Consider the following 26,617-nt stretch of genomic DNA (forward strand, 5'->3'; position numbering starts at 1 on the left):
GTCCAGTAAAAAAATAAGCAGCCCAACGCGGGGACCCGCAGCCTTAAGATACCTAAGGGACCATCTGGACGACCTCCGACTCGTAACATAGCGAGGGGGATGTCAGTGAAAGATCATTTGGGCCGGTTTAACGGGCAACTCACAAGACTTACGCTCTACCGATTGAGCTAGCCGGGCCTGGTAAGAATTTGGGTTTCAAAAAGTGTTACTAAAAACACATCAGCCATACATTTGGTCATACTGCCTGACTAGATACTTCGGACCGAAGTATGCAGTGGATTCCTATAAATTGGAAATCATAATCCTTCATTCTAATTGCTATGTATAACGTCCAACAGAAAAGAAAATCCCAAACAAGCTCGTCACAATGGCTTTTGGCCCATCCGTTAAGGCATCAATGCACCCTCAATCAACAGAAAAAATGAATATGGAACAATCATGCAGAAAGAAAAAGAAAGATAAGAAAAAGAAAAGAAAAAGATACACAAAAAGAAAAAAATAAGATAGAGGAGCTGATTAATGCATTATACCCATCCCTTTCCATCCTTTACTTCTCCCTCCTCGACTATTGCTCCGAAGGAATGGATGTGTTAAATCGTCTCCCATCCTCCGTTGTTAATGTCCGCTTCCAACTTCCGACTGATCGTGGCGGGCACTCCATGCGAGAGCCATACGTCGCGAAGGAGTCGGTCGTATCGCTTCTGATTCAAGATCAACTGGCGGTTGCGTCGTAGTCCCGGGTCGACTTCGCCGTGTCGGTCCAGGTACGGGGCATAGTGCCAGGACCCATTCTGGTTGTGGAGGTAAAGGACGGTGCATTTACGGATGTTGATGAACAGTCCAATGTTCTTGCCGCATCTGCAGAGATAAATTAGTACAAGATCTTGGGGTAAACGGGATAAAAGAAACCTACTTCTGAAGGTGCTGGTTGCATCCGCCCAGCTTGTTCTCCATACAGCATACGGCTTGCGAGCAGAAGATATCTCCGCAGAACAAGCAGATACTCGGATCGGTCAGCTCCTTCTTGGACTTGGGGCAACGGCGTCGGTTGGCTTCTTCGATCAGGCTATCGAAATACTTCGGCAACCCGACCAGTTCGTAGATGGCCGGATGCGTCAGGCTGGGCCATAGCTTGTGGTCGCCGATGCGAATCCCCGATCGAGATGCGTTCCAGTGGAAGATCCACCCCGAGATAATACCGTCGAACGGACGACTGCTCGTGCGAGCTGGGTTCACGCTCGTAAAGATGTCGTCCAGGGTCGGCAGCTGCAGCATCTTGGTGAGACGGTCTAACTCGGATGCACCCAGGTCGGCGAAGCCAGTGCTGGGGAACTCCACGCCGTGTTGAACGTGCAGCAGGATGACGGCCTTGCGGAGGAAGGTCAGCGCGTAGCTGGAGATGAGACGTCGCAGCGCAATCACGACACCCGGAGTTGCCGAATCCTCGCTGTCCTTGACGTAGCCGCTCTCGGCAGGGAACGAAGACCCTTCGGCGCGTCCGACCGAGTTCGACTTAAGCTCAGAGACGACGGAGTTGAAGAAATGCCGCGTTGATTCGTACCGCTCATCGGACAGCTCCGCGTCCAGCAGGTGATGCGCATCCCCGTTCGAAGCCAGCTCCTCCTTCAATCCAAGGGGCCACAACGCATAGGTCGCGACCACCTTGACAATTTCAGCCACGTAGCACATCTGGATCAGATGGCGGACGTCCATGTTGAGGACCGGCAGGAGCGAGAGCGAGCTCTCGGCCAAGAAGACGAACGTCTCCATACCAAGGAGAGGCTCGATCTCACGGACGTCATCGACAAGCGCCGTGCCTTGCAAACTAGGGTGGCCGACGAACAGCTGGCAGATCTTGTGGCGGTGCATCTCCTGGAACTCATCGATCGAGCGGCTGTGGGGGTTGGTACGATCGTGTAGGCATCCGACGGCCGCGTAGGACAACGCCGTCTCGGCCAAAACGCGGAGATGGGTCAGCGTAAGCTGGGGGATCTTGTCGAGGAGAGTCGCGCCCGGTTCCGACTCGACGCCGCGCTGCGAAATCTCAGCCGCAGCAATGCTGAAGCCAAAGGTCTGGAACAAGGAGTCTGTATGAACCAGGTCGTCCGTATTGATAGTCTCCGGCGAATGGCTGAACGTCGAGTAGATGTGGTTCAGCCGCAGGGTCTTCTTCAACCGCTTGTAGATCTGAAGAAGCTCCGACATGGGACTGTCGCTGGGACTGGAAACATGTTGAAGAGGGCTTGGGGTAGGGAGTTCATCCTGAGTCGGGAAGATACCAGGCATGGGCATCCTGGCCGGCGGAATGTAAGACGTAGGAGATGGGAGAGAAGAACTCATCAGTTGGTCTACCTTGGTGGCAAGCGGAGGCACCAGTGCCTTGGAGAGGTAGTCGACGAACATATCCTGATATGGCTGGTGCTGGCTCGTCGAGGCATTGCCGCTACCATTGTCCATGAGAAGGTTGTAGTTCCGCGGCTGCGCAAGGATAGTCTTGACCTCGGTGGCCATGAACTCGTCGAAGGATGACGTGGTGCTGAGAGGGCCGGGATAAGACTCTTCCTTGCCCTTCCAGGTGATCGGAAGGAATGCATTGCCCAAGGCCTTGCAGAGGGGACAGACGAACTCCTTCAACTGCAGACACTCGGGGTGGTTTCGTGCGATCTGCTGGGTATGACGTCGCTGGGTAGCCGTATAGTAGACCTCGAAGCAGGAGTAATGCATAATGTGCCCACAGCCAGTGGTAACGGGACCTCGAAGGGTGTTCTTCGCGTTAAAACCTTTGCTGAGCCCAACCTTTTCGCTGATCACCTCTCCACCGGTCGAGTCCAGTCGACGCACCGTCGTGCGGTTCTCGCCAGCCACTCCAAACGGCCGGATAGCCTCAGCAGACTTGTCCAAGCTGGACGGGGTCTTCAGCACCTCCCGAATCCAGTCGGGATCCCGGATGTCGGTCTGCCTCATGATGCTGCTGTCCTGAATCAGGGCGAATGTGCCATAGAGTCGAGAATCACTGGATTCCTCTTGACACAGAATGCAGGTTCCACTGGGATATTTCCAGAGTTTGGCCTCCGGAGCAGCCTCGGTTTCCGACTCCAGATCACTGAAATCTTCCTCGCCCCAGTCGATGTCACCTTGGCTGTTCAGGAAGTTCTGTTGCTGCTGCTGGAACTGAGCCATGACCCGTGCCTGTCTCTCCAAGGCCTGCTTCTTCTTGGTCTCCTTCTCATTGTCGGTATCGATAGCCGGGGAGTTCGTCTCGATCCGATCGAAGGGGAACTTGAGAGACGCAGTGGCCGACGCGTACGCCCCAGGCCGCTTCTGCCACAGCCGCTTCAAGATATGCCGGATCTTGGCGCCACAGGCAGAGAATTCGCCCATGATAGAGATCTTCTCGAGCAGACCTATGATGGTCAAGTAGCCAGCTTGGGTTTCTCGGGCCTTGGTCAGAGCATGCGACACGAAAGAAGACGAATCGTCCGACATGTCATCGCCCGCGTTGTCTTCCAGCGTAGCGGCGAGAATCAAGTGAAGAACCACCTGCAGGAAGGTTTCCACGCGCGTGGAGGGAATTTTGGGCGTACGATCCTTCGAGGACATCACGTATTCCAGACAGTGGTGGACCACCTGGGCAAAGAGCAAGGTCCGGGTGAAACGAGGAAGGTCCGAAAAGGCCCCCGAGGTAATGGGTCGGAGTTTGGGCTCGAACACGACGTCGGTTGCCTTCTTGCCGGACTTCTTGGCCACCCATTCCTTGTAGATATTCTCTGCCTCGTCGCGCTGGTTCTTGGTGCAGTGGGCACTGTACGGGTCGATGAGGTCAAGGTACTCGGGCTTGAGCTCGAAGGTACCCGTGTCGTTGAGACCCTCTGGCGGGCGGAACGACGCCACCTCCTCCAGCACGTCCTGGAACATATCCGAGTCCAGGAGCTTGTCACTGAGGCGGGTCGACAGGTCCGAAAAGGAGAGAGGCTTGAAACACAGCACGTGCGCAATATCGCGGCTGATGTTTTGGTGCATCGCCTGATCGCTGTCGTCGATGGCCGTGAGCGAGTTTCGATCGGTCAAGAGAATCACCAGCAGATGTACGAATTCCTCGGCCACGTCGACAATCTGGGTATCCTCGTAACCGGGGCGCGGGGTGTAGTCCTTGGTCATCCAATCCACCATTCCAAATCGATCCGCAATGGATGCAAGCACCCTGCTAGGGTCACAGGTCACCAGAGCGGTTTGCAGCAGAAAGATATCGCGATAGTAGGCAAAGTCACGGGACGAGACTCCACGGTACTGCGACATCTGATGGCGCAAGCTTAGGCCGTTGCGCACCCACATACCGGCCTTCATCTGTGCCAACCACGCACACACCCGGAGAGGGTAGTCAAACATCGAAAGCAGAAGATCTTCCGGCCCAAGCGTGCTATCGTGGATGAACTTGTCATTGGCAACCTTCGCAGCTTCAAACAGGGCATCCCGCATCATGGCGCTGCTCATACCACGTCCGCATTCAAGTAGCCAGGAGAGAGTATAATGCAGAGCATGGTGGAAACTAATAGAGCCCCGTTCTACAACGAAGGATACAACGCGATAGCGGGGAATATGGTTCTGATCAACCTCGAAATCAAAAGGCGGCAGGGTCTTGAAGGAGACGTAGTCCTTTATCTCGGCCTGTTCGAAGCGCTGGCGCTCGACGCCTGTAGAGTGCGCCACAGCGGTGATTGTAGCCACCTTCATCGCCCGCAAGAGATTGGCGCCGCCATCCACCTCGGGGTTTCGGAACGCTTCACAGAACTGACGACAGAGTCGGTTGATCTCGCGCATGAGAATCGACGCACTGATCCAAGCATCCGTCTCGTACTCCACGTGTTCTCCCACGGCGCGGACATTAGGGCAGATGCCCTGCGACAGCTTGACCAGATCCAAGAATTGACCGAGATATTGATCCTCAGTCCTCACGCGGACCTGCACGTACTCTGACTGAAGGAGGTACCGCAGGTCGAGGAAGAAGTGATACAGACGGCGATTCGTCACGGAACCAGCATCGAACGCCAAGGTGGCATTGGGGTTTACGTCGAATGGCTCACCAACCTGCCGCGTCGTGAGGAAGGTATACAGGATGGCCATGACCTTGGTTAAGAAGTTTCCTCGGAGCACGATCTCCTCGGTGATAGAGGGCGTCGTGAGAAGCTGCAGCGACAAATTGACAATGGAGTGGTCCGGTTCTCGGTCGGCAATCAGGTATAGTTGCGCCAATGCCGTGTAGAGAGCAGACAAGCGCAGCCCCATGATTCGCTTGAACTCCGGAACATTCACCACGGTGCCGATGTAAAGATCGCGAAGGTCTGTGCGCGTCTTCTTCCACAACCTCAGGTCAAAGAGAATCATCCAGTCAAGTCGCGTCCGTTGCCACAGGTCCTCGTACGGGGGCACAGCATCGCCCTTGAGAGGAACAGAAGGTCGCACTCGCCAGTGGCTAGGTGTGCTGGCTTTCGAGGGTTTGACTACTCCAGATGGCGTCTTTGGAATGCGGATATACTCCATCGCGGTATCCTCATCGTTGTCAACGGACCCAGAATTGTTCGAGGTGGATTGTTGGCTCTCCTCATTCTGCGGAGGCGGCTGGGTCGGCTCATGCCGTGCCTGGTCCTGTTCCTGCTCACGCTCTTGCCCATCCTGCTGCTCCTGTTGAGATTCATCATCGGGAGCGGGCGTTCGTTGGGTCACAAAGCCCATTATGTGGTGGCCAATGTCGAGAACATCGTCGGCATTGCCCATCACCATGTCCTCATCCTCATCCACCTCTTCCCGCAGGCGATTAAGATCGATCTCCATTTCCTCGTCCTCGTCGTCAGCATCGTCATGTTCAATAAACTCATCGTCATCATCACCCTCGACCTCGTTCGGATCCGGTTCGTCCCCGTTTGCCAGATCGTCGTCATCATCATCATCATCATCATCATTACCGGTAGCCAAAACCACCTGGCCCTGAGGGGATACGGTGAGCATAACTGTCCGGAATGGCACGTTTTCCGAGCGTTGATGGTCATCGATGCCCCGAAGACCGATCTCTGCGTTATAAGCACCGCTACCCCGTTGCCAGGAACCCATCAACTCATGACAGACAGTGTGGCGCAAGATCTCGTTATCATCCAGAACGCTACATCCCGCAATGTCGGCGAGCCACTCCACGATGGTGCCGCACATTTGCTCCCGGAACGTGTCCCGAGACGATCGAATGGTGACGGTGACCTTGATCTGCTCGATCACCTTCGAGACATTCAACAATTGCTCGAGGTTCGAGGAATATTTGACCACGCTGCGTCCAATGTCGTTCGTCTCGTGGGCTCGGTCCACGCCAAACCGGTCGTTCTGTCGACACGCCCGGCTCACCTGATGCGCGACGTCTCGGATCGTATGCTTCTCGTCGTTCCACAGGGCCACCGCGAACTCAGGCTCTTCCTGCGCCTGGTCCCCTTCGCCGTACCAGTCCGACCGCAGCCGCGACGCCTCTTCGTCCTTCCGGATACCTTCAATGGTCTTTGGCAAGCGCAGCTGCTCCGGCGAGCACGAGATCACGTCGCAGAAGTAGTCCAGCACGCGCGAGACGGTCAGCCGGATATTGTCCACCCACTCCCGCGGCAGATGCGACTGCGCGTGGGCCTTGTCCTTCTTCTGATCGTCATTTTCCGAATGGATGGCGCAGAACAACGGCAGCCGCCAGGCCTCCTCGTCCCCGCAATCGCAGCAGCCGCAGTTGCCCGACGACAGCGAGATCTGGTACTGGTGGCCGGTATGGTCGGAGGAGTCGAAGCACCGACTGCAAAGCACGCACGTATCGTCGGCGGCGCAGGTGACGCATCGGTAGGTAGCCTCGCCGGCCCGGAAGATATGGCCGCACCGCTTGCCCCGCGCCGCCTCGGTGTACTCAGCGCCTTCCTTGGCGCCCTGGGCCTCTGCCAGCCTCCAGGGACCGGCGGGCAGTCCTTCGGGGAATAATACGCCAAGGCGATCCTCATCGTGGCCGGTCAGGGAGCGGAAAAGAAGTTCTAGCAGGTCTCTCTCCGCCTGGGGGCCATAGCGATAACCATGCTTGGCCGGAAGTCGCAGGAGGCCTTGACCCAGGATCCTCTCACATTCCGTGAGCATCATTTACCGTTGTTGCCGTGACGAAGCGACACCCATGCGGCTGTCCAAATATTTCGAGCCCGATGGCCGTAAGGAGGGGAAGTTGGGCGAAAGAGATTGGGGCTCGATGTGGCGGAAGCGGAGGGAAATGCGGGAGATGAGAGGCCGAGATTGGGAGGAACCCTTGGGAGATGATCAAAGAAATTCCCAGAGTAATCACGGAGACCAGTGATAAAATATCACAAGAAACAAAGAGGAGAAGTACAATAATCAAGGATAACCTAGGAGGCGGAAGAGGGGAGGAAAAATCTAGCTCACTATCAGTTTGACGCTTAGTTATCGATGATTAGAAAGGAAATCGATGTCACTGTGGGGGGAAAGATTGGCGGGTTCAAACATGCAAGGCTGAACGCACCCACCACAGAATCCGATTGTAATGAATCTTTTCAGTTCCAGACTGATGGATGAATCAACCCAAGACAGCGGTTGCACAACACGTCAGGGAAATGGGAAGGTCAAATTGACCGCAGAGTGAAGGGAAGAAGAGGAAGTAAAGTGGTGGATGGCGGTCTCGGGATGACGATGGCTTGGCGCGACCTTCCCGCTTCGCTGAACGTTAAGATTCACGGCCTTTCTACGGAGTACAGCACCGGATGAATACGGTGAATTGACTCAGGATAGCAGCTCGGTATATTCCAGTGTGGTTACAGGTTTGGCACAAAAACTCTATTTCATACATTCACACTCAGTAGTCCCCGTCCCCATCCCCCTGCCCGGTCTCGCCGGCGAAGTATTATAACAACATGAAGTGCTTTGGAATCATTGAATCGCGATTCATTCCTTTAGTCGTCATCCTCCTCCTCCTCCTTAACCACGTATCGGTGCTTGATGTCCTTCCATTGCCGCTAGAGACCAGGAAAACCAATTAGTGATATGCTCATCATGTAATCATGCAATTATGCGTCGAGTCAGATGGGGGCCAGGTCGTGTCTCAATGGGTCACATACGCCGCGGTTGATAGTATCCCAGATGGAGTTCGAGGCCGAGTCGAAGCCGCTGTAGTCGCAAGTATGGTCAGTGGCCGCGATAAGAATTATCCCCGGGAGTTCACACGTACATCTCGAAGGCAAAGGCACTGGCGAAGATGGTGGTCAGGAAAACCGCGTTCCGGCGGATGACGCCCCTAAACAAAGCAGACAAAATGGTATTAGCCGAGACGAGATCGATTTAAGCGTCCTGGGCGAGGGTGCGATTCAAAGGGGGGAGACATGCTGGTAGATAGCGGAAGCGATCTAAACGGAAGACGAGCTACAGTTAGCCATTGAACCCTCTCACAGTCAAAGCAGACGACAGACGAAGAACTTACGGCGCCGGCCATTGTGATGGATGTGGATGGAGTGCGGGGGAGAGAAGTCGAGGCAGGGTGCGAGTGAGGAGAGCGAAGAGGAGATGAGAGACGACGGAAAGGAAGTTGAAGTTTCGAAGTTGCCGGGAATCACCGGGTCGCTGATTGGCCCGCCCGGTTCCTCCCTGCAGAGCCTCCCAAAAAAGAAAATCCCCCCCCGGCCAATTTGTGTTCGATTAGTTGATAACATTAACTTCATTCACTCACCCACGTCTCTGGTCTACGGGGTTGGAACGGTGGAATCCTTGTGTTATTGTCTTCTTCACTCTCTCGGTCTCTACATTTATCTCAGAATTCACTCACTCATCTATTCATGGCTTCGACGAACTCCGGAATCACCACCGACGCTGCGACCGGCGAGCGATTCATCCCTTCCTCCTTGCGTGCGGATGGCTCCAAACGTCGCGAAATTCGTGTGCGTCCCGGTTACCGTCCGCCCGAGGATGTCGAGCTCTACAAGAACCGTGCCGCCGAGGCCTGGAAGAATCGTGGGAAGGCCGGGGTAGTGCCTGGAGCGGAAGCGTTGAACACCGAGGAACCCAACACCAAGGCCGCCAGCGCCTCGAGCAACAAGAATGCGAAACGTCGGGAAGCCAAGAAGAAGGCCAAGACCACCCAGGATGGCCCCGCCTCGACGGACTCGAAGAATGTGAAGGATATCGAGAACTGGCGGGCTCCGGCGGAGAAGACCCCCTCGAACGGAGCCGCGAAAGCCACGGAAGAAGCGCTGGACCCCGAAGCCGAGAAGGAGAAGAAGGCGCGCAACCTGAAGAAGAAGTTAAGACAGGCTCGCGACTTGCGGGACAAGAAGAACCAAGGAGAGGACTTGCTGCCTGAGCAGTTCGACAAGGTCATCAAGATCCAGGAACTCATTCGTCAGCTGGACGGGCTGGGCTTCGACTCGAACGGGGACAAGAAGACTGATGGCCAAGAGAGTGAGAAGGCCTGAAATGCATGAACTGAAATGGTCGTAACAAGGTCTTTTATGTTTAAGACCCAACTGCGATACCGTGATGATCTCCCCGCATCGCCAGGCGGGACTCGCTGCGACACCTGACGATGCTTCAGGACAGCTGTTCGCGGCGGGTATTATGCTCCATGGGATGATGAATAATGAACGACGATTACCCTCAGGAACGATCAATCGTCCCTCTGCACAAATAACCACTTAACAGACCCATCAATCCATCACCCCCAACCAATGTTCTTCCGCCCTTCCTGAAACTGTCGAGGGGAGCCCTACCGCTACAGATTGGATTGAGCATCTCCCAGAATGAGGAATTGTGATGGAAAATTTACGAAGGGAATTGATGATGTAATCTCTCACAGCTTGCCAGCTGATCGATTTAGTTAAATCTTCCGTTCTTATTTTTGCAAACGTCTGAACTGGTTTCAAGTACAGGGGAATAGGGGAATATCTGGTGGATATGGCAGATGGTCGAGTATGTAGCCCAGACAGGCTCGGCTCGGCCCCCTTTCCATAGACATCAACTCAATGCAGAAATCTATATTTACATGGTATTAAATGCTTATTTTTGAACCTTTTTGTTCGGGCTCGCTCCAGACCATTCGGACCGGCGACTTGACGATACCCCCCTCCAGCTCCCACTGCGTGTAGTTGAAGAGCTTCCAGGGTCTATTTCTCTCGTCAGACGGGAGCTTGTTCGCGCTAACCCCATATGCCGCCGTCAAATATGCGTGTCGGATACAGTCGACTACCCCGACACCCCCGTACCAGCTTCCGGCAAGGCTCAACCGGTTGCTGAAATCTGCGCGAGCTGACTCGGAAATCCTGTCCATGCGGGCCGGATGACCGACGGTGTACTGAGGAATAGCATCCCGGTGCAGGCGGCTACGGCTTATGGCCGGGGCGTCGGTGATACCCAGATGTCTTTCCAGCAAGGTGCGGGCCATTTTGACGGCGGTATCATGGTCCGGGTAGTCGGATTCCGCCCAGCCGTCCCACAAGTGACCGCCCAGCATCACCGTCAGTTTGGTTCCAGACACCGTATCTTGGTCAGCGCTGGTCTCGGATCCGAAGATCACCCCCAATGCCCTCTCTGGGTTTTGTTCGAAGGGGATTGACCGTGGGATCAGGTACCCAAAGCCTTTCACCGGAAGCAAGTCTTCCTTCTCGTAGAAAAGGTTCACCACCATAACCGTCACGGCGTAGTTGTGCTCCTCAAGGGCCTGAATCGTATTGTGCGGGAGTTTCTTGTCCTCTCCACCGCTTTGTCGTAGTGCCCTTGCGAGATGAGGAGCCGGGATCGTGGAGACTACACGGTTGTGCATGCGGCGCTCGTCTTGTCCGTGACTGATCTGGTTCGTATAAGTATCGTTGCGCGCACTAGGCAGGGAAAGGGACTAATGTCGTTCAACACTAACTGTTATATCCGAGGAGTTTGCATTCCGGCTGATGGCCGTGACCTCTGTCCCTGGCAAAAGGTCGACTTTATTCGATTTGGCCAATGCAGCCAACAACGCATCGGTGAGCTGGCCGAGGCCGTTTCGTAGGGTGAGAACACTGGCCCCGCGGGCTAAGACCGCCAAAGCGTTCAAATAGCGAATGGACTTTTCCTGGAGAATGGTTTCGATAGCCAGATGGTCATCGAGGAGCCATAGTTTTTGATTCGTTCGCGTGTTGTTCATCAACCGAAGTATTACACTAGGGATTTCACCTTCTCTTTCACGATACTGACCCAGCAGTGTCTCTGCGCTGAGTCGATAAATGTCACCGGCGTAGATGCCGTGGAATATACTCGAGACCAGATTATCGGCCAATTCTGGCGTTAATCGGCGCGAGACGAATTCCCCGACAGATTCGTCGGCCTTGGGCTTTTGCGGGGCAGGACCGTGTACATCATTAAAGACGCCCAAGAAAACACTCTCGAACATGGGCTCGCGCAGCAAGCTCCATACTAAGGACATGAAGTTGTTGAGCGGCCCGCGGGTAGGGTCCGGCGCTGGCACGCGAGCCAAATGATCGGGGTAGTAGATGTAACGATTGAGGGCGGCCGGGGAGGTTTTGCTTGTGACTAGAACTTCGCCGAGTAAGTCTAATTCTTCCAGCTAAAGTAGACAAGGGCTCGTTAGCTCTCATTGGCTGTTGGTGGGAGTGAACCTGTTGCGCGAGGCTTCCTACCAGGTCCAGGAGCGGGAGACAGCTGGGTAATGCAGTCCTCAAGGTCCGCGGGCCATATTCAAAAACCACATGTCCATCCTTGAAAGGAATTTTCTCGGATTGTAACCAGCCTCCTAGATTCTTTGACTTCTCGTACAGGGCGATTTTAGAGCATTTCGGATCCCTGGAAAGTCGGTAGGCCGTGGTAAGTCCGGTTATGCCACCACCGACAACCGCGGCATCGTACGTTGGGGTATGTAAAGACCGTCTCTGTCCATAGCGGGCGAGGGCCAATGGTGGTCGTGACCCCTTCAGCGCATGGCTCGAGGCACGCGGCAACCGCATTGCCGCAATTGGGAAGAGAAAATTAGGAGAAGAGAAATACGAGGGAGAAGAAGACGGTAGCGAAGACGAGGGTCAATTTCGCGGATGATGATATCAGTCAGGTGATGTAATCTCCGCTGTCCGCTCATGCGACATACTACTAACTGGACCCCTTGTATACAGCACACATAGGTCTACACTCCATGAAATAACTTTTTTTTTTAACATTAGGTATGGTGAATCGGGATCCCAACGATCGTAGTGACTTGAAGCAGCAACGAGATCTCGTCATACCCACATCTATTTACAAGCCAATATGATATTGCTCCCTTTTGTCGGGAATCGGCCAAATCGAATTAAAACGCCCTTCCTACCAAGCCGCCCATCATTTGCACGCGCACAAAGTAATACATGATAATTAAAGCATAGGAGAGAAATCGAAATTGAGGTTCGTCACAGTAAAACAACACACAGGGGGGGAAGTGTTGCATATTCAAATCGTCCGCGATCACGTTAAGATCTCTTGGGTTTGCGAGGAGCCCTCCGTGGGACCTTCGGGCTTGATCAATTCCTCCGCGCCGCCCTCATCGGCCACGAACTTCCTCTCGCTAACATGGGGCTTTTCCTCGCCGGGCGTCCACACTTTGTCATGGAACGACCCCCGTTGGCCCTCTTCATGACGGTAGGGGCAACTGGGGTTGAGACACGGGTTAAACTTGCATGGGGTTTGAACGTGGGTAAACTTGCAACCAGACACGGAGCAGTCGGCCCCGTTGCGACACAGTGGCATTTCGGGGTGTTTGAAGTGGCAATGAGGATTGGCACAATGCGGGAAGAACTTGCAAAGCGCTTCAGCCTGGTGTGCCGACTTAACAGCTGGTGACGGGTGTCGGCCTGTGCACTTCCGGTTCTTGCAAGCTGCGCCGTACGAGCAGTTATCGGAGATATCCACGGGAGTTCCCTCGGGAGCGGCGGGTGATTGATGTGCGAAGGGGCAGTCTTTCCGGGTGCATCGGAGGTTGAAGCGGCAGACGTTGTTGGTGTTGTTCTCATCCAGTTCGCCGTCCTGTGCTTGGTCGGGTTTCATATCCATATCGACGTCAGCGTTCTTCTCGCGTCGGTTGTTAGAGAATCCCTGCGGTCGGCGGCCTTGCTGGCGCTCGACACGGTCGAAAAGAGAGCGACCTTGTTGGGGGGCGTTGGGTTGGAAGGCCGGATTGATCGCCGGAGAGACAAATCCAGGCATGAATTGAGCCATCATGCGCGCCTGTTCCTCGAGAAGAGACATCAGGTGCATCTGATCGTTCGCCGGCATGTTCATCATGTTCCCGGCGGCTGCCATTTGGTTCGGGTTCATGCCCATTCCACCCATTTGACGCCCGCCACCCATTCTACCGCCGCCGTTCTGGAAGCGCCCCTTCGGATGATCTCTGCCATGAGCATTGATTCGGCCGGCGCCGGCGCCCGACTGGCCCCGTATACGGTGTAGAGGGCCGTCGGCACGGTCCATCGCTCGGTTGATCTGGTTGAGCATTCTGCCTCGTCCCCCGTGGCGACCGTTGCGCATTGCTTTAGGTCCTGTGGGTCTGTTTTTTCAACTTCAGTCAGCTCAAATCCCAGGCGCTAATTTGACAGTCGCAATGAGATGGATCAATCAGAGACAAAAAGAGAACTTACATCGCATCGTTCGCGGCCCCACCATCGCCCATGCTCATATCCGCATCCAGTACACCGTCTTGTGACATCGGCTGCGAAGGTAGAGACGCGGTTTGGTCACCGAAGGAGGGGATTGTCTGCATGGAGTCCGCCTCTGTCGTTGTCGGTACACCTTCCCCGTTAATCTGTTGGTTCAAGAAGTCGACCTGTTCAAAAAGCCATCTTGAGAAATCCAGCGCCTGCGTATCGCCCTCGCCCAGACCGAGCAGATCATTTGATAGTTCTTCGGCAATCTGTTCCTGGGTCTTGCCGTTGACCAGCATCAGAACCACATATTCGATCAACGCCGAGTCATCCCCACTGTCGGAGCTCCATCCCATTTCGACCAGCTTTGGTTGAATCGCATTTGCCAACGCCTCCGCGAGCGGGGTACCGGCCGTAACCATCGTCGTCATGGTGGAGAGTGTTGAAGGTCAGAGTTGACCAAGAGACGGGGAGTTCAAAAGGAGGTGAAAGGTGTTGGAACGGAAGAATCGAAGTCGGGGCTGTCGGTCGCTGTGATTCGCGCTACCCGATTGGGAGGCAATAAGGCCTAATGTGACTGGATATGCCGGAAAGACGAGGGGCGCTGACCAGAATGAAGGATAAATCCGGAGTTCCAGAAAAAGGTATTTGTCGCAAGTCGAGTACGATCGGGGATGTTTTTTTTTTCCTTCTGGAAGCTTTGCAAGGAACTTGGCCGGTGATGAAAGGCGCCAAGGCAACTCGATCAGCCACATAATCACGTGGGGCAACAGTGGCTGAGTGGCGTGAAGAGAGTCACGAGACCAGGCATTCATCTCTCCTTTTGTCTTCTATTCTTCTTTTTCTTCTACATCCACCGAGTGTGAATGCACCTACATTCCCCCACGTGTGTATTCTCTCATTCACTGCAGGAACACATGCTGTGAATCATCCCCTCGAGATTACCCCCAAGACTAGTACCCTTGCCACCGGGGAGAAGATTGTAGTTTGGCCCGATTGTGGTCCCCGATGAATGAAAGAATTGTGTTAAGGCCTCTCTTTTTCCTAAATGGGTTGTCCAATGTGATTCAGGCAATTCAGTGATTTATGAGATGTTATACACTGGTATGCATCAAGTGCAAGTTTACTGAGACACGTCCTCAGTCCTTCCCACCAGTAGTCATGGCTTCCCTCGAGGTCAACCCCTCGGGACCAGGCTCCAGCAAGCGTAACTCCATGGGCCAAAGCAGACCGAGACAGAGAGCGACACGCGGGGCTCGCAAGCCTTTCTCAAAAGGGTAGACAGCCGAGCGGACCGGGCCTGAACTAGTCGGAGTTCTAATGCGGGGGAAACAAAGGCCCTGCTGGCTTATGACGATCCATGATGCCTGAGGTTCCAGTATTTATTCACTTCTTCTCCTGCCACTCCCTGCGGCCCTATTTCTAATTCCATGTTGACCTCGACCACTTCCCCTCTTTCACAGGCCTTATGTTTCCACCATTTGCTTGAGTGCCTGCATGCGACAGAGTCATCCTTGTGCATCACCTGGGAATTATTGGTCTACTATACCTTATAGCCTGGACTGTTTGCCAGGATGATCGACAAGTTTGTCGGTCAAATGACCCCTTTGCAGGCATACCTCGGTCTGCTTGGGGGTTTTTTTCTGCTGTGTTTGTTTCGCAAAGTTCAGGTCTCCAGGCAGATCGCGAGCCTAGGAAGTAGGGCTTCGCAGATCCGATTCCACCTGCCGTATGGTATGTGGCCGGCAGATAATCTGAACGGGATAATTGCTCATGGTGTCTTGTAGCCATTGATTTCATTTACCTATCATCCAAATCCAACAAGGCAGGTCGGGACCTAGAATTCTGGGAGAATGCTATCAAAACCGCCAAAGGCGCCTCGAGGGTCGAGCATCCTAAAACCGCGGAGCTCGACGCGGGCGTTTCGACCCGAGTGATCTTCACCAAGGACCCCGAGAATATCAAAGCCATTCTAACGGGCCAGTTCCTCGACTATGGCAAAGGCGAGCCTTTTCATCGCGACTGGAAGGAGTTCCTTGGAGATAGTATCTTCGTGACGGATGGCGAAATGTGGTCTCGCTCGCGACATCTGATTCGGCCCATGTTTGTTCGCGACCGAATCGTCGACACGGAGATCTTTGAGGAGCATGTCCAGCATCTGATGCACTTATTGGAAGGTCAGCGTTCGCCTGTTGCTGGCAAGGTGGTGGACATTGGACCTCTCTTCTTTCGCTATACTCTCGACGCGGCTACCGATTATCTCCTCGGCCAGAGTACGGATAGTCTCCAGAATCCGAAGACCACTTTTGCCGAAGCATTTCGGTATGTGCAGCATCGCCAGGCCGAGATCTTTCGTCTCGGGTAAGTCACAACCGAAGCTCGTCAGCCCTCTAGGAATTCGCTAACGTGCAAAAACAGAGTATTCAACTGCCTTCTATCCCGTAAGGAGTTCCGGCATAATCTCAAACTCATGGACGATTTCATTCAACCATACATTAACCATGTCCTCTCCTTGTCTCCCTCGGAGCTGGACCAGAAACTCTCCAAGCGGGAGACGTTCCTGGAAGCTCTCGCCCGTTTCACAAGAGATCCGCGGGTCCTACGCGATCAGCTCGTGGCCATCCTACTGGCAGGCCGCGACACAACCGCCACCACGCTATCCTATTGCGTCTTCGAACTCTCGCGCAACCCTCACATCGTCGCCAAACTCCGCGAAGAGATCCATCCTCGTCTGGGTCTCGGCCCGAACGCCCAAAAGCCCACCTACGCCGACCTCAAGGATATGAAGTTCCTCAACGCCGTCCTGAACGAGACCATGCGCCTCTATCCCGTTGTCCCCTTCAATGTCCGCTACGCCCTCCGTGACACCACCCTTCCCCGGGGCGGCGGCCCGGACGGCCTGTCCCCTGTCGGCGTCCGCGCCAACACGCGCGTCATCTACTCCACGATGACCATGCAGCGGAGCGCCGAGCACTACGACTCCCCTGGCTCGGCTACGTATTTCGATCCCGAGAAATGGCTCCCGGAGCGCTGGCTGTCCGGGTGGCAGCCCAAGCCGTGGCATTTTATCCCCTTCAACGGCGGCCCAAGGATCTGTATCGGTCAGCAGTTCGCGACCATCGAAATGGGGTATACTATCGTGCGGATCTTGCAGGCGTTTGAGCGCATCCAGGCCATACCGGCGAGTGGGAAAGACTCTGTCGAGGATCCGGCTCTGCGGTTCGAGGTTACTCTCAGTCCAGGGTCGGAGATGAATTGTGTTTTTGTGAGGGATGGGCAGACGGGATAATGGGTGTTAGATGGGTCGGTTTAGTTGTTCGGTTGGGAGAAACTGGGTGTTAGAGCGATGGATTTATGCTTTGACCTGATTTTTTCCCCTTCTTTTCTTTTTAGCCATGGTGCTGTTTGTCTTGTAGTTTATCACAGTTATGGGATGATAAGTATTGCCTTTGTTGCCTTTGTTTAAGTCTACCCTCGTTGAAGAACCAGTAAACAAATATATTGGCGCACACATATCATACCCCAGGTAGACTTCCCACGGTGACCAATGAAAAACCGCCCAGCATAATGAAACACAACCCTATAGATACGTAACCTTCACCTTCCTCAACTTCTTCATCCTCTGCAAGATCTCCACCCTCCTCAGCTCTAAATACAGATCCTCCTCATCCGCATCATCCAGATCACTACAAATGTTAAACAGCGGCGGCTTGATCGGCGCGACAATTTCCCCATTAACCTTGTTCAAAGGGATCTTCACCGCTTCATTCTGAACCTTGACGATCTCCGGAGTCTCTTGCCTCTCGCCGTTGTGATTGTGGTTGTGGCTTTGCATCTGGGTCTGGGTCTGCGCGTGCGGTGCCATATCGCCAACCCAACCACGGCCCATGTTCACGGCTTTTTCCCACAGAGCGAACGACTTGGCGCTTTCTTTGCGACTGACCTGCGGTTCGAAGACGGCGCCGCCGGCGCGGTTGATGTCTCGGAGCTCGGCGAAGTTGCGCCATAGTCCCACGGCGAGACCGGCGGCGATGGCGGCGCCCAGGGCGGTGGTTTCGCGCATCTTGGGCCGGTATACGGGAATGGAGATGAGGTCTGCTTGGATCTGGTCATGTTATTATTAGAGATCGGTGGGTGGGTTGGAAATGGTATGGACTGGACGAAGGGTATTAGTATTGACTTACCTGCATGGCAAGATCGGAGTTGCTCATTCCTCCGTCAACGGCTAGTTCGGAGAGTGCGTGTCCGCTGTCCTTTTCCATGGCGTCGAGGATGGCCTTGGTTTGGAAACAGGTCGCTTCTAGTGTGGCTCTGGCGATGTGGCCCTTTTTGGTGTATTGGGTGATCCCGACTTAGGGCTTTGTTAGCATGGATTTGAGGAGTAGCTTTGGTTGGGGATTGTTGAAGTGAGCAACTCACAGATGGTTCCCTTTGCATCGTCAATCCAGTAGGGTGCAAAGAGCCCGCTAAACGCAGTGACGAACACACAGCCACCGTTGTTTTCGACGCTGAGCGCTAGGTCGTTTACCTCTTTGGAATCTTTGAAGAACTCCAGGTTGTTTTGCAAAAACTTCACCCCGGAGCCGCCGACAGCGATGCTCCCTTCAAGCGCGTAGACGGGCTTCCCATCGAAATGGTAGGCGACCGTGGCCAACAGGCCGTGTTTGGAGATAACAGGTTTGTCGCCGACGTTGTATAACAGAAAGCAACCGGTCCCGTAGGTGTTCTTAGCCATGCCGGGGGAGAACCCCTTCTGGCCGACAAGTGCTGCGGATTGATCCCCCAGACAGCCCATGATGGGGATGCCGGAAAGGATGCCGTAGGAGATGAATCCGTAGGCATGGGCATCAGACGAGGGCACGATCGCAGGTAGGTGGATTCTACCGCGGATGCCGAAGAAGTCAAGCAGCGTGTTATCATACCGCAAAGTCTCGAGATTCATGAACATCGTGCGCGATGCATTGGTTGGGTCCGACACAAACACGTTCGCTTGCTGGCCTCCGTTCAGGCGATACACAAGCCACGAATCAACGGTACCGAATGCCAGTTTGCCCCGCTCAAAGGCATTCTTGACCGCAGGAACGTGTGCAAGCATCCAAAGGAGTTTGGTAGAGGAGGAGTAGGTCGACAGAGGGAGGCCGCACAGTTGCTGCAGCTGCGACGCCCCGGGTCTTTCCTTCAACTCGCTGACAATGTCCTGCGAGCGTGTGTCCGTCCAAACAATAGCATTGCACAACGGTTCCCCGGTCTCGTGATCCCAGACCACAGTTGTCTCGCGTTGGTTGGTGATGCCAATTCCCTTGATGTCATGCCGGGAGTGGCCTTCGGCTTCGAATTGCTTGACGGCTTCTTCGACGCACGTTTCGACGGAAGATACGAGTTCTAGAGGGTCATGTTCATGCCACCTGAAAAAATATGTTAACCAGAAAGAGCGTACACAAAAGGGAAGAAAATGTAACTCACCCGGGATTAGGATATATCTGGGTAAACTCCACCTGGTGTGATGCCACGGGCTCGCCATCCCGATTGAAGATCAGGAATCGCGTACTCGTAGTGCCTTGGTCAATTGACCCTACGAACATCTCCGAGGGCTGCATTTTTCTCTTGCTGACTCACGAGCAACCGTAACTATCTGCGAGTAGTCGTGAACCCCTATTTGACCAGACGTGGGAAAGAAACGGCAGAAAGATTCCCTGCGTGCAGGCTGTAAGATGGCGAATGAATTGAGGAAACATGACGGAAAAATCACCGTCGTGATTAATCCTTATATACATGTCGTTCTCCCTCCTAAAGCTAGCGGCTGATAAGACTATTTGTTGTGCGACAGTTTTTCCGTTTCGGAGGGAATAAGCTGCGGGGGCAAGGAAGTTTGGCTGAGACGGGACCTGGAACCAGAGAAAGGCATCAGAATGGAGGGAAGGGATCCGATACAAAGACAGGATCTAGTGGCCCAGCCGACCCTTGCCCAGGAATGCACGAGGCGTTCTCATTCGCAGAGGCCCGGGGACGATGGTGTTTGCTAAGAGACTCGGCCAGCATAGCATCCGGAACCAGACTGGATGGAAGGATTCCTGTTCAGGAATGTCACATAAGATGCCCTGCATCGGTTCAATCTGACTGAGACCGGGGATCACCAAGGCGACCAAGGCTCAAGAAGCGCCAGTCGATGCGACGGACGACGCCAGGTCGAGTTCGGGAAGCGAGTCTGGCTAGTCTCGGGGGGCTCACGTGGGATCCTGCGTCTCTGTCACCTGCAAGGTCGGGCCCTAAACACTGGGCCACTAGCACCACTAAAGCCTTTAGTGTTGACGACTCACGTTTGCCCTTCCCCCGTGTGATCCACACATCGTGGAGTCTCCAATATCCATCTTCCTTCCCCACCCCACACCGTCAGAGATCCAGATTGCGGGGATGATCGCCCATGACAGCACGTCTATTCGAACTTCAGATCTTAGTGGATCCCTGGATATTGGATACTGGATACTGGATATAGATGACTGGAAGAGCCGCGCTGTTCGGCTACGAAAACGCGCTACATTCAAATCCCCCCTAAAAAAATCGCACCTCGACAGCTTTCCATACGGGCTGAAATGCAAGTGGGAAGCGCGTCATTGGAATGCGCTTCGCTGCCAGTCAACCCTGCAGCCAGAAGCAGCAGCAGGCGGCGCGTCACTGATCACAGCATCCGAGCCCTCCTAGCAAGAAGTGATTGATTTAACTGTCACCCAAGCCGACCGCAAGGTAACACAGGCATTATTCGGTCTCTTTGTCTGTCCCCTCAGCGCCATTTGACAAACACTATGCAAGTATGACTACTCGCCCTGTTCCAACCCTTTGGAACTGGCGAGGCCAGTTCCTGTCGCCTTCACGGGCTTGAATTGAAGGACGTGGGTATGTATGTAGGCACAGACTGACACATGCCCACTCTTGCGGTGAAGACTCTGCAGGGGCCGGTGATGCTGAGCTGATTTTAGTTACAACCAGACTCGCCGCACGAGAATTGCCTACTCCGATATTCGGTAGACAAGGATATCATCACCAGAACACAGGCTTTTACCGCGCGTCCCAATTCATTCGACTCTATTCTCGCTGTTTGTGGTGTCATGCCTTGCAATGTGGCTCGCAGTCAAACTAGGATTGGGTATCCTTGCTGCGCGAGAGATTGTATAGACGGCCATCTTTGCGATAGGAAGAACTCTAACCGCCACATTTCTGTCCAATTTACTCTTGCCAGTCGAGGAAACTGGTCGGGGTTCTCCGGGCAATGGCGATGCCGACCCCCAATCAAGACCTCGCACTTATCACGATGAGGGGAGGGAAGCGGGATAAGCTCAGTGAATGTGACACGACCTGCCTGGTTAAAGAGAATTTGTGTATAACCATCACCCCCAACGATTTGAGTATTAAGTCGCCTGGGTTTTGTTCGGAGTATTTTGTGCTTCTTATACCAGACCTCTGCCCCCTAAAGAGGCCCCTCAGCTGTCTACCCAGTCCTGCATCGATTATATAGGATGTCTTTGGTGAAAGTCATGGAGGGTTCCACCACCCAGGACGCAGCTCAAATCTCCATAACATCGAGTCCCAAGCCGGGTGTATCGCTGCGCGAGAACATCAGCGTTGATTCTGAAAATGTTAGCCATGCTTCCCCTCCACTACTCTGGAGCAGGATCAGGGGTTACTGTCGCGAAGCGTTTTCTGAGTTCTTCGGTACTATGATCCTGGTTCTCTTTGGCGATGGCGTCGTCGCCCAAGTTACACTCAGTCATGGTGAGAAGGGTAACTATCAATCTATCTCCTGGGGCTGGGGGTAAGTGGTTTCTTCTTCCTATTTCCTGTCTCTCGTCTTACGCACCCTCTTGGTTATTGGCGGTCATGTCTTGGAAACATTGTTAACCACGGTCCCCTCCAGCCTCGGAGTCATGCTAGGAGTCTACGCCAGCGGTGTCTCAGGGTCGCACATCAACCCCGCCGTCACATTGGCCAGCTGCGTCCTGCGCAAGTTTCCCTGGCGCAAGTGGCCCATCTACGCCGCCGCCCAGGTCCTCGGCGCCATGTGCGCGGCGGCCATCATCTACGGAAACTACCGATCAGCGATCGACGTCTACGAGGGCGGTGCCGACATCAGAACAGTGCCAGGCTACTCGGACACGGCGACCGCTGGCATCTTCTGCACATACCCGGCCCCATTCATGACGCGGACAGGCCAGTTCTTCTCCGAGTTCATCGCCAGCGCCATCCTCATGTTCATGATCTTTGCGCTGAAGGACGATGCTAATCTCGGGGCTGGCCGCTTATTCCCGCTGGGGCTCTTCTTCGTCATCTTTGGCATCGGTGCCTGCTTTGGCTGGGAGACTGGGTATGCGATCAACCTGGCGAGGGACTTTGGTCCGAGACTCGTCACGTATATGATCGGGTATGGACCGGAGGTGTGGCAGGCAGGCAATTATTACTTCTGGGTACGTTCCGTATACATTCACCTTTACCCCACTTATACATGTACCTATACCTTGGTCTCCTTTGATTCACTACAGTCCCCCATTGCTCACATGACATGATCCTTCAGGTCCCAATGGTCGCCCCTTTCCTCGGTTGTACCTTCGGAGGCTGGATCTATGATATGTTCCTCTACATCGGAGAGGATAGTCCCGTCAACACCCCATTCATAGGCCTACGGCGGCTAGTTCGACCTGTCGGTCGAATGCACAATGACGGGCAGAGCCACGTCTAGCCCAGGAGGCTAGGGACGAAGTAAAAATGACAACAAGGACAAGACGGAGTTGGTTACGTGGGCGGGGTTTGGCGTTCATGGGAAATGGTATTAGTCTGGGAAGGGGTTATGGATGTTTGGTTCATTAGTAGGTTGGTTACTTAGTGTGATGGGTAGTAGAAAGAGAACAAAGAATAAAAATGCATCTACTAGCTACCTACTCCATACCTGTCAAGGTTGATTCCTCCGCAAATGAAAACTTAGTAGTATCTACCTCCATACCAACCCACATTCCATTCCATTCTTCCTCCATTCCCCCCCTCTCTCATATCCCAAAACTTACCTTTAATCATAACCCTAAACTGACCTTAAAAATAGCCATAACCATAATCCCACCTGCCAAGTAACCCAGTAGACCACAAACAACCCATTCCACCAAAACACAACCCATTTCGTCCGACAAGACCCCAAAGGTAGGCATGTAGGACAAAGAGCAAGCCAACGGGCCCAAAGACTACCTACTAAGGTAGGTAGGTAGGTAGGCAACAATCGCATGACCCCTCTTTCCTCTATATACCCGTTCCACAATAAGTTCGCACATGTACAACGTCGGAGTCTTACTGTGTCATTTAGTCGGTGTCTTTTTCTTTCTTGCCTTCTCTCTTCCTTCATCCGGGATAGATAAACTAACAGGGGAGAAATTCAAGAGTTGAGACGAGGGTTTTGCGTATTTACTTACCTATCTACCTATCTAGGTGGATATTTAAAGGGAAGGCCCAGTCAAGGACATGCTAGTGAACAATAAACGAAGGAGTAACGAGGCGTTCGGATACCGCCGGAACTGTGCATGCAAGAACATACCCACTCTATCATCTAGATGCACGTTACACCCATCTACATATACTAAAATGAGGTATTAACGTCGATACCTAGGTACTAGGTAGGTGGGGTAGTGCAAAGTAGTGTTTCCGGTGTACTCGATCTGAAGGGTTATTTAGGTTCATGTGATATTCCAGGTTATATGCCAACTGATATTTGGGGGCTGAATTCAAGGAAGCCTGATTCTCGAAATGGGGAGACATGGACCGAAAGTCCCCGCATTCTATGTATGGTCCTTGTCCGATGTCGGCTCATTGTTTGTGTACTCCGTACAGGCAATGGATGTGAGTACTAGTAGTGAATATCTACATTTGTTTCGATTATAATGAACCGACTCAACCGAGTATCATACGGTGAATTCCTGCAAAAAGCACCCGGTATCCCTAGAATGTGCACGTGCAAATGGATGACCTCGGCTCCTTTTCGGCGGTCTCAGTTGGTTGGCAAAAAGGTCGACTCACTACGTGCGATCAGAATCGTCCGATTTCCAGAATACCGAATTCACAGTTCATTCATAAATATACGGCCTAAACCATGGACTCATCTAAGAAACAAATCCGGACCCACAAGTATGGCCGGTGACAATTCAAATGCATCAATGGAACACCCAACTTTTGATGGGCCTCGATGCGCAAAAGACCAACTCCCTATGCATACTTTACATGATTGACGATTGTCATCAACAACGTGGTGAAAACAGAAGAAGACGAAAACACAGAAGAAAAACAAAAAAGAAAAGAAAAAGGTTCTATATTACATGAAACCAACCTTGATCGTGTTAGTCATTAGTTCATATCCCATATCTGTCATTTCATAAGGGTAGGCGTCGTATCCGTTCTTTGCTGGCTTGGTTCGTACTGCTTGTGGCACTCAAAGCATGATTAGGCCGCCCGCGAGCAACAGAGAAAGGGCGTTTATCATAACGGGTACATTGATCATAGGGGTTGCGGCATTAACGTTGGGTGCGGCGTGCACCTCGGGGGTAGATGAAGGTGCGGTGCTAGTTGCAGATGTTCCACCTTCGGTCGTGGTAAGAGAATGGTCGGTTGTCTGTGTCAGAAAACCAGTCGTGGTGAGAGTCCCCGTCACGGTTTCATGGCCAGAATGCGAGGCGGATGGGGAGACTGAACCCGGCGAAGAGGGCGATGATACTGATGTAGATTGGAAAGTAGACTAACAGAGAGGCATTCAGATTTAGCAACAAGCTCGGGGGGCATGAATAATTGGGGTTCGGGCAATGCTCACTCACAGAAGCCGCACTGGGCGGCTGGACGGGTCCAGAACCGGAAGAGGTCCAGCCATCAGGAAACGTCCGCTCGGGCCTTGTAGAGGACTTGGTGGGCGTCGGAACCCAGGGCCAGATGTTCGGCGTCACAAAGCTTGAGGTTTCGCGGTGTGTACCACTGAAAGGAATGGGAATGCTATCAACCGTCGCGGTCACAGACGGAGCAGATTGGACGCTAGAAAAGGTTTCGGCCGCACTGTTACCGTTGACCTTGCCCCCATCAGCCTGGATCGACTCCCACGATCCACTCTTATCGCCATAAGAGTACGTAGATCCGGTGGAATAGTCCGTGACTTTCAGCGACTTGAGATACATCGTGTAGGGTCCGGCGCTGTAGTCAACCTCTCCGCCAGCCCAGTCTATCCGAGAGTTAGCACAGCAGAACAAAGGCCAGATGAGTAGTCAGCACTTACCAATAGTTCCTTGCGGGTTGTTGGGGTCACCACCGGCCCACACCCCAACCCTGATCATCATCGGCGTCTGGGGGTACTGATTCTCCTCCGCGGTGTCGGGAGTCAGGACTCGAACAGTTTTGCCGTCGATCTGCCAGACGATCTGCGAGCTGGTCCAATCGATGGTGTACTTATGGAAGTCGTCGTGGTTTCCCGGGTTGTTGTGCGTCGCTCCACGGTTGAAACTATCGGTGTTTCCCTTTCCGAAGTAGTTGCTTTGCACCAGCGCATTGTTGCCGCCCAGCCATTCCCAGTCGATTTCATCCAAGTCATCCGACTGTAGTACTGCGCTGCTGACAATTCCCTTGCCTGGGGCGGCCTTGATCTCGTATTCCACGTGTCCAAACATGATGTACCATTTGGAATTCAGCAGGGGCGCATCGCCCTGCTGGGAAACCGTGAACGCAGCCCCGTTGCTGTCGTAACTTGGGTTCCCAGTTTCATGGAAGGCGTCCGATGCTCCCGAGGTGAAATCGAAGGTGGATGATTTCCCGAATGCCGGTTTGGGGGAACAGGCTAGAAGATGGGTCAGTTATGGGAGCGTTGAAGTTTGCATGGAAAGAACTGACAGTCTTGTCTGGGGTTACAATCGGAAAATGTCTGGGCCACTACTACACTCGAAGAGCATAGTAGAGACGTGGCGAGGTTGAAGGCAGAGAGCTTCATTGTGGGTGACTGTCAACAGAGAGAATCGGATGGGGGAGAGAGAGAAAAAAAAGAAAAAAGAAAAGAAAAGAAAAGGAAAAGGAAGAGAAGCAATAAAAAGCAGCTGGGTGATGCAGGCCACGCCACTAAATCCGATCAATCCCAGGTGGAAAGCCAAGGATTCTGCAGGAGTATACTAGGAAGTAAGTGGAAGTCCCTGTGGATGTGCTGTACGTGAGGGACGCCGACCGAGATTCAGGAAGGTGCAGGTCAGGGCAAGCATAATGGGCGTGACTGAGCGGGGAGGCACTTTATATCGAAATAGCGAAGAAAAAGGGCCCGCCGAGCAAGAGCCATCATGCAAAAGGTGGAAGGAGAGTCGTCCAGCCTCCTCGCTTTTTGCATCCTCACGGTGGAGACTTTGCGGGCGCCAACATCATGGCCTCGCCCGTGCGGTGCCGCCATTGGGCATCGGGTACTTGCGAGCGACCGCTAAGGTACCGGTCCTTACATTGGGTCTCTCAGGTAACAGACTAACAGTCTGTCGTCACTCGTCACGGAGTTTAAAAAAAGAGCTGCCTGTACGAGATCCGATCACAATTCCGAGACCGCCAGGTATCGCCGATGTACACCTGCAAGTTCCCCTCATTGCGCCGTTCGTGTTGCACCGCACCCAGGTCATGTCTGTCTCGGGACATTGACTCCTCGGTGTCCTGCCAACCGATACCGCCACGGGAGATTGTGGACAACAAGTAACAACAGACATTTCATCGATCATCACCGCTCATCACCAGCTCCACCCCCAACCTCCTCTTTTTGTTCCCATCTGACCTAGAACACTCACCCGTTCTATTCTTGCAACAGATCGGGGCTGAGCTACGAGAGTCTAATGCAAAGGTAAAAATTGACAACAAATCAGAAGAAAATCAATAAAATAGAAAATAAAAGGTTTCGCCTCATTGTATGGACAATTGGACATGCAGTCCGGAACACGCAT

General features: G+C 53.5%; 9 protein-coding genes across 9 annotated transcripts; 3 read left to right on the forward strand and 6 right to left on the reverse strand.

Moving 5' to 3' along the window:
* Positions 1 to 590: 590 nt before the first annotated feature.
* KD926_003978 (putative ubiquitin-protein ligase E3 component (UBR1)) lies at positions 591 to 7,146 on the reverse strand (the record flags this gene model as incomplete). Its single annotated transcript, XM_053100972.1, has 2 exons — positions 591 to 858; positions 914 to 7,146. The coding sequence occupies 2 exons, from the start codon at positions 7,144 to 7,146 to the stop codon at positions 591 to 593; spliced, it is 6,501 nt and encodes a 2,166-aa protein (XP_052961121.1).
* Positions 7,147 to 7,964: 818 nt separating this feature from the next.
* On the reverse strand, positions 7,965 to 8,500 carry KD926_003979 (cytochrome b-c1 complex subunit 9; the record flags this gene model as incomplete). The annotated part of the gene is made up of 4 exons (XM_053101083.1): positions 7,965 to 8,027; positions 8,130 to 8,178; positions 8,240 to 8,305; positions 8,478 to 8,500. 4 exons carry the CDS (start codon positions 8,498 to 8,500, stop codon positions 7,965 to 7,967), a joined length of 201 nt encoding a protein of 66 aa, XP_052961122.1.
* Positions 8,501 to 8,840: 340 nt separating this feature from the next.
* On the forward strand, positions 8,841 to 9,476 carry KD926_003980 (putative RNA binding protein Pym; the record flags this gene model as incomplete). The annotated part of the gene is made up of 1 exon (XM_053101194.1): positions 8,841 to 9,476. One exon carries the CDS (start codon positions 8,841 to 8,843, stop codon positions 9,474 to 9,476), a length of 636 nt encoding a protein of 211 aa, XP_052961123.1.
* Positions 9,477 to 10,048: 572 nt separating this feature from the next.
* On the reverse strand, positions 10,049 to 11,993 carry hem14 (oxygen-dependent protoporphyrinogen oxidase; the record flags this gene model as incomplete). Its single annotated transcript, XM_053101304.1, has 3 exons — positions 10,049 to 10,846; positions 10,913 to 11,596; positions 11,649 to 11,993. The coding sequence occupies 3 exons, from the start codon at positions 11,991 to 11,993 to the stop codon at positions 10,049 to 10,051; spliced, it is 1,827 nt and encodes a 608-aa protein (XP_052961124.1).
* A 487-nt stretch (positions 11,994 to 12,480) lies between these two features.
* On the reverse strand, positions 12,481 to 14,083 carry KD926_003982 (mRNA-binding protein NAB2; the record flags this gene model as incomplete). Its single annotated transcript, XM_053101414.1, has 2 exons — positions 12,481 to 13,558; positions 13,650 to 14,083. 2 exons carry the CDS (start codon positions 14,081 to 14,083, stop codon positions 12,481 to 12,483), a joined length of 1,512 nt encoding a protein of 503 aa, XP_052961125.1.
* Positions 14,084 to 15,226: 1,143 nt separating this feature from the next.
* On the forward strand, positions 15,227 to 16,941 carry KD926_003983 (cytochrome P450; the record flags this gene model as incomplete). Its single annotated transcript, XM_053101523.1, has 3 exons — positions 15,227 to 15,386; positions 15,440 to 16,013; positions 16,071 to 16,941. The coding sequence occupies 3 exons, from the start codon at positions 15,227 to 15,229 to the stop codon at positions 16,939 to 16,941; spliced, it is 1,605 nt and encodes a 534-aa protein (XP_052961126.1).
* Positions 16,942 to 17,232: 291 nt separating this feature from the next.
* On the reverse strand, positions 17,233 to 19,249 carry KD926_003984 (glycerol kinase; the record flags this gene model as incomplete). The annotated part of the gene is made up of 4 exons (XM_053101633.1): positions 17,233 to 17,757; positions 17,837 to 18,003; positions 18,072 to 19,057; positions 19,116 to 19,249. 4 exons carry the CDS (start codon positions 19,247 to 19,249, stop codon positions 17,233 to 17,235), a joined length of 1,812 nt encoding a protein of 603 aa, XP_052961127.1.
* Positions 19,250 to 21,181: 1,932 nt separating this feature from the next.
* Positions 21,182 to 22,380, forward strand: KD926_003985 (MIP/aquaporin family protein; the record flags this gene model as incomplete). The annotated part of the gene is made up of 3 exons (XM_053101743.1): positions 21,182 to 21,459; positions 21,562 to 22,108; positions 22,216 to 22,380. 3 exons carry the CDS (start codon positions 21,182 to 21,184, stop codon positions 22,378 to 22,380), a joined length of 990 nt encoding a protein of 329 aa, XP_052961128.1.
* Positions 22,381 to 24,108: 1,728 nt separating this feature from the next.
* KD926_003986 (glycoside hydrolase family 16 protein) lies at positions 24,109 to 25,641 on the reverse strand (the record flags this gene model as incomplete). The annotated part of the gene is made up of 4 exons (XM_053101853.1): positions 24,109 to 24,411; positions 24,488 to 24,882; positions 24,937 to 25,491; positions 25,545 to 25,641. 4 exons carry the CDS (start codon positions 25,639 to 25,641, stop codon positions 24,109 to 24,111), a joined length of 1,350 nt encoding a protein of 449 aa, XP_052961129.1.
* Positions 25,642 to 26,617: the final 976 nt, after the last annotated feature.

This window comes from Aspergillus affinis (genome assembly GCF_023601865.1).
Source record: "Aspergillus affinis strain CMG 70 chromosome Unknown NODE_1_length_919884_cov_86_970707, whole genome shotgun sequence".
Classification (NCBI taxonomy): domain Eukaryota; kingdom Fungi; phylum Ascomycota; class Eurotiomycetes; order Eurotiales; family Aspergillaceae; genus Aspergillus; species Aspergillus affinis.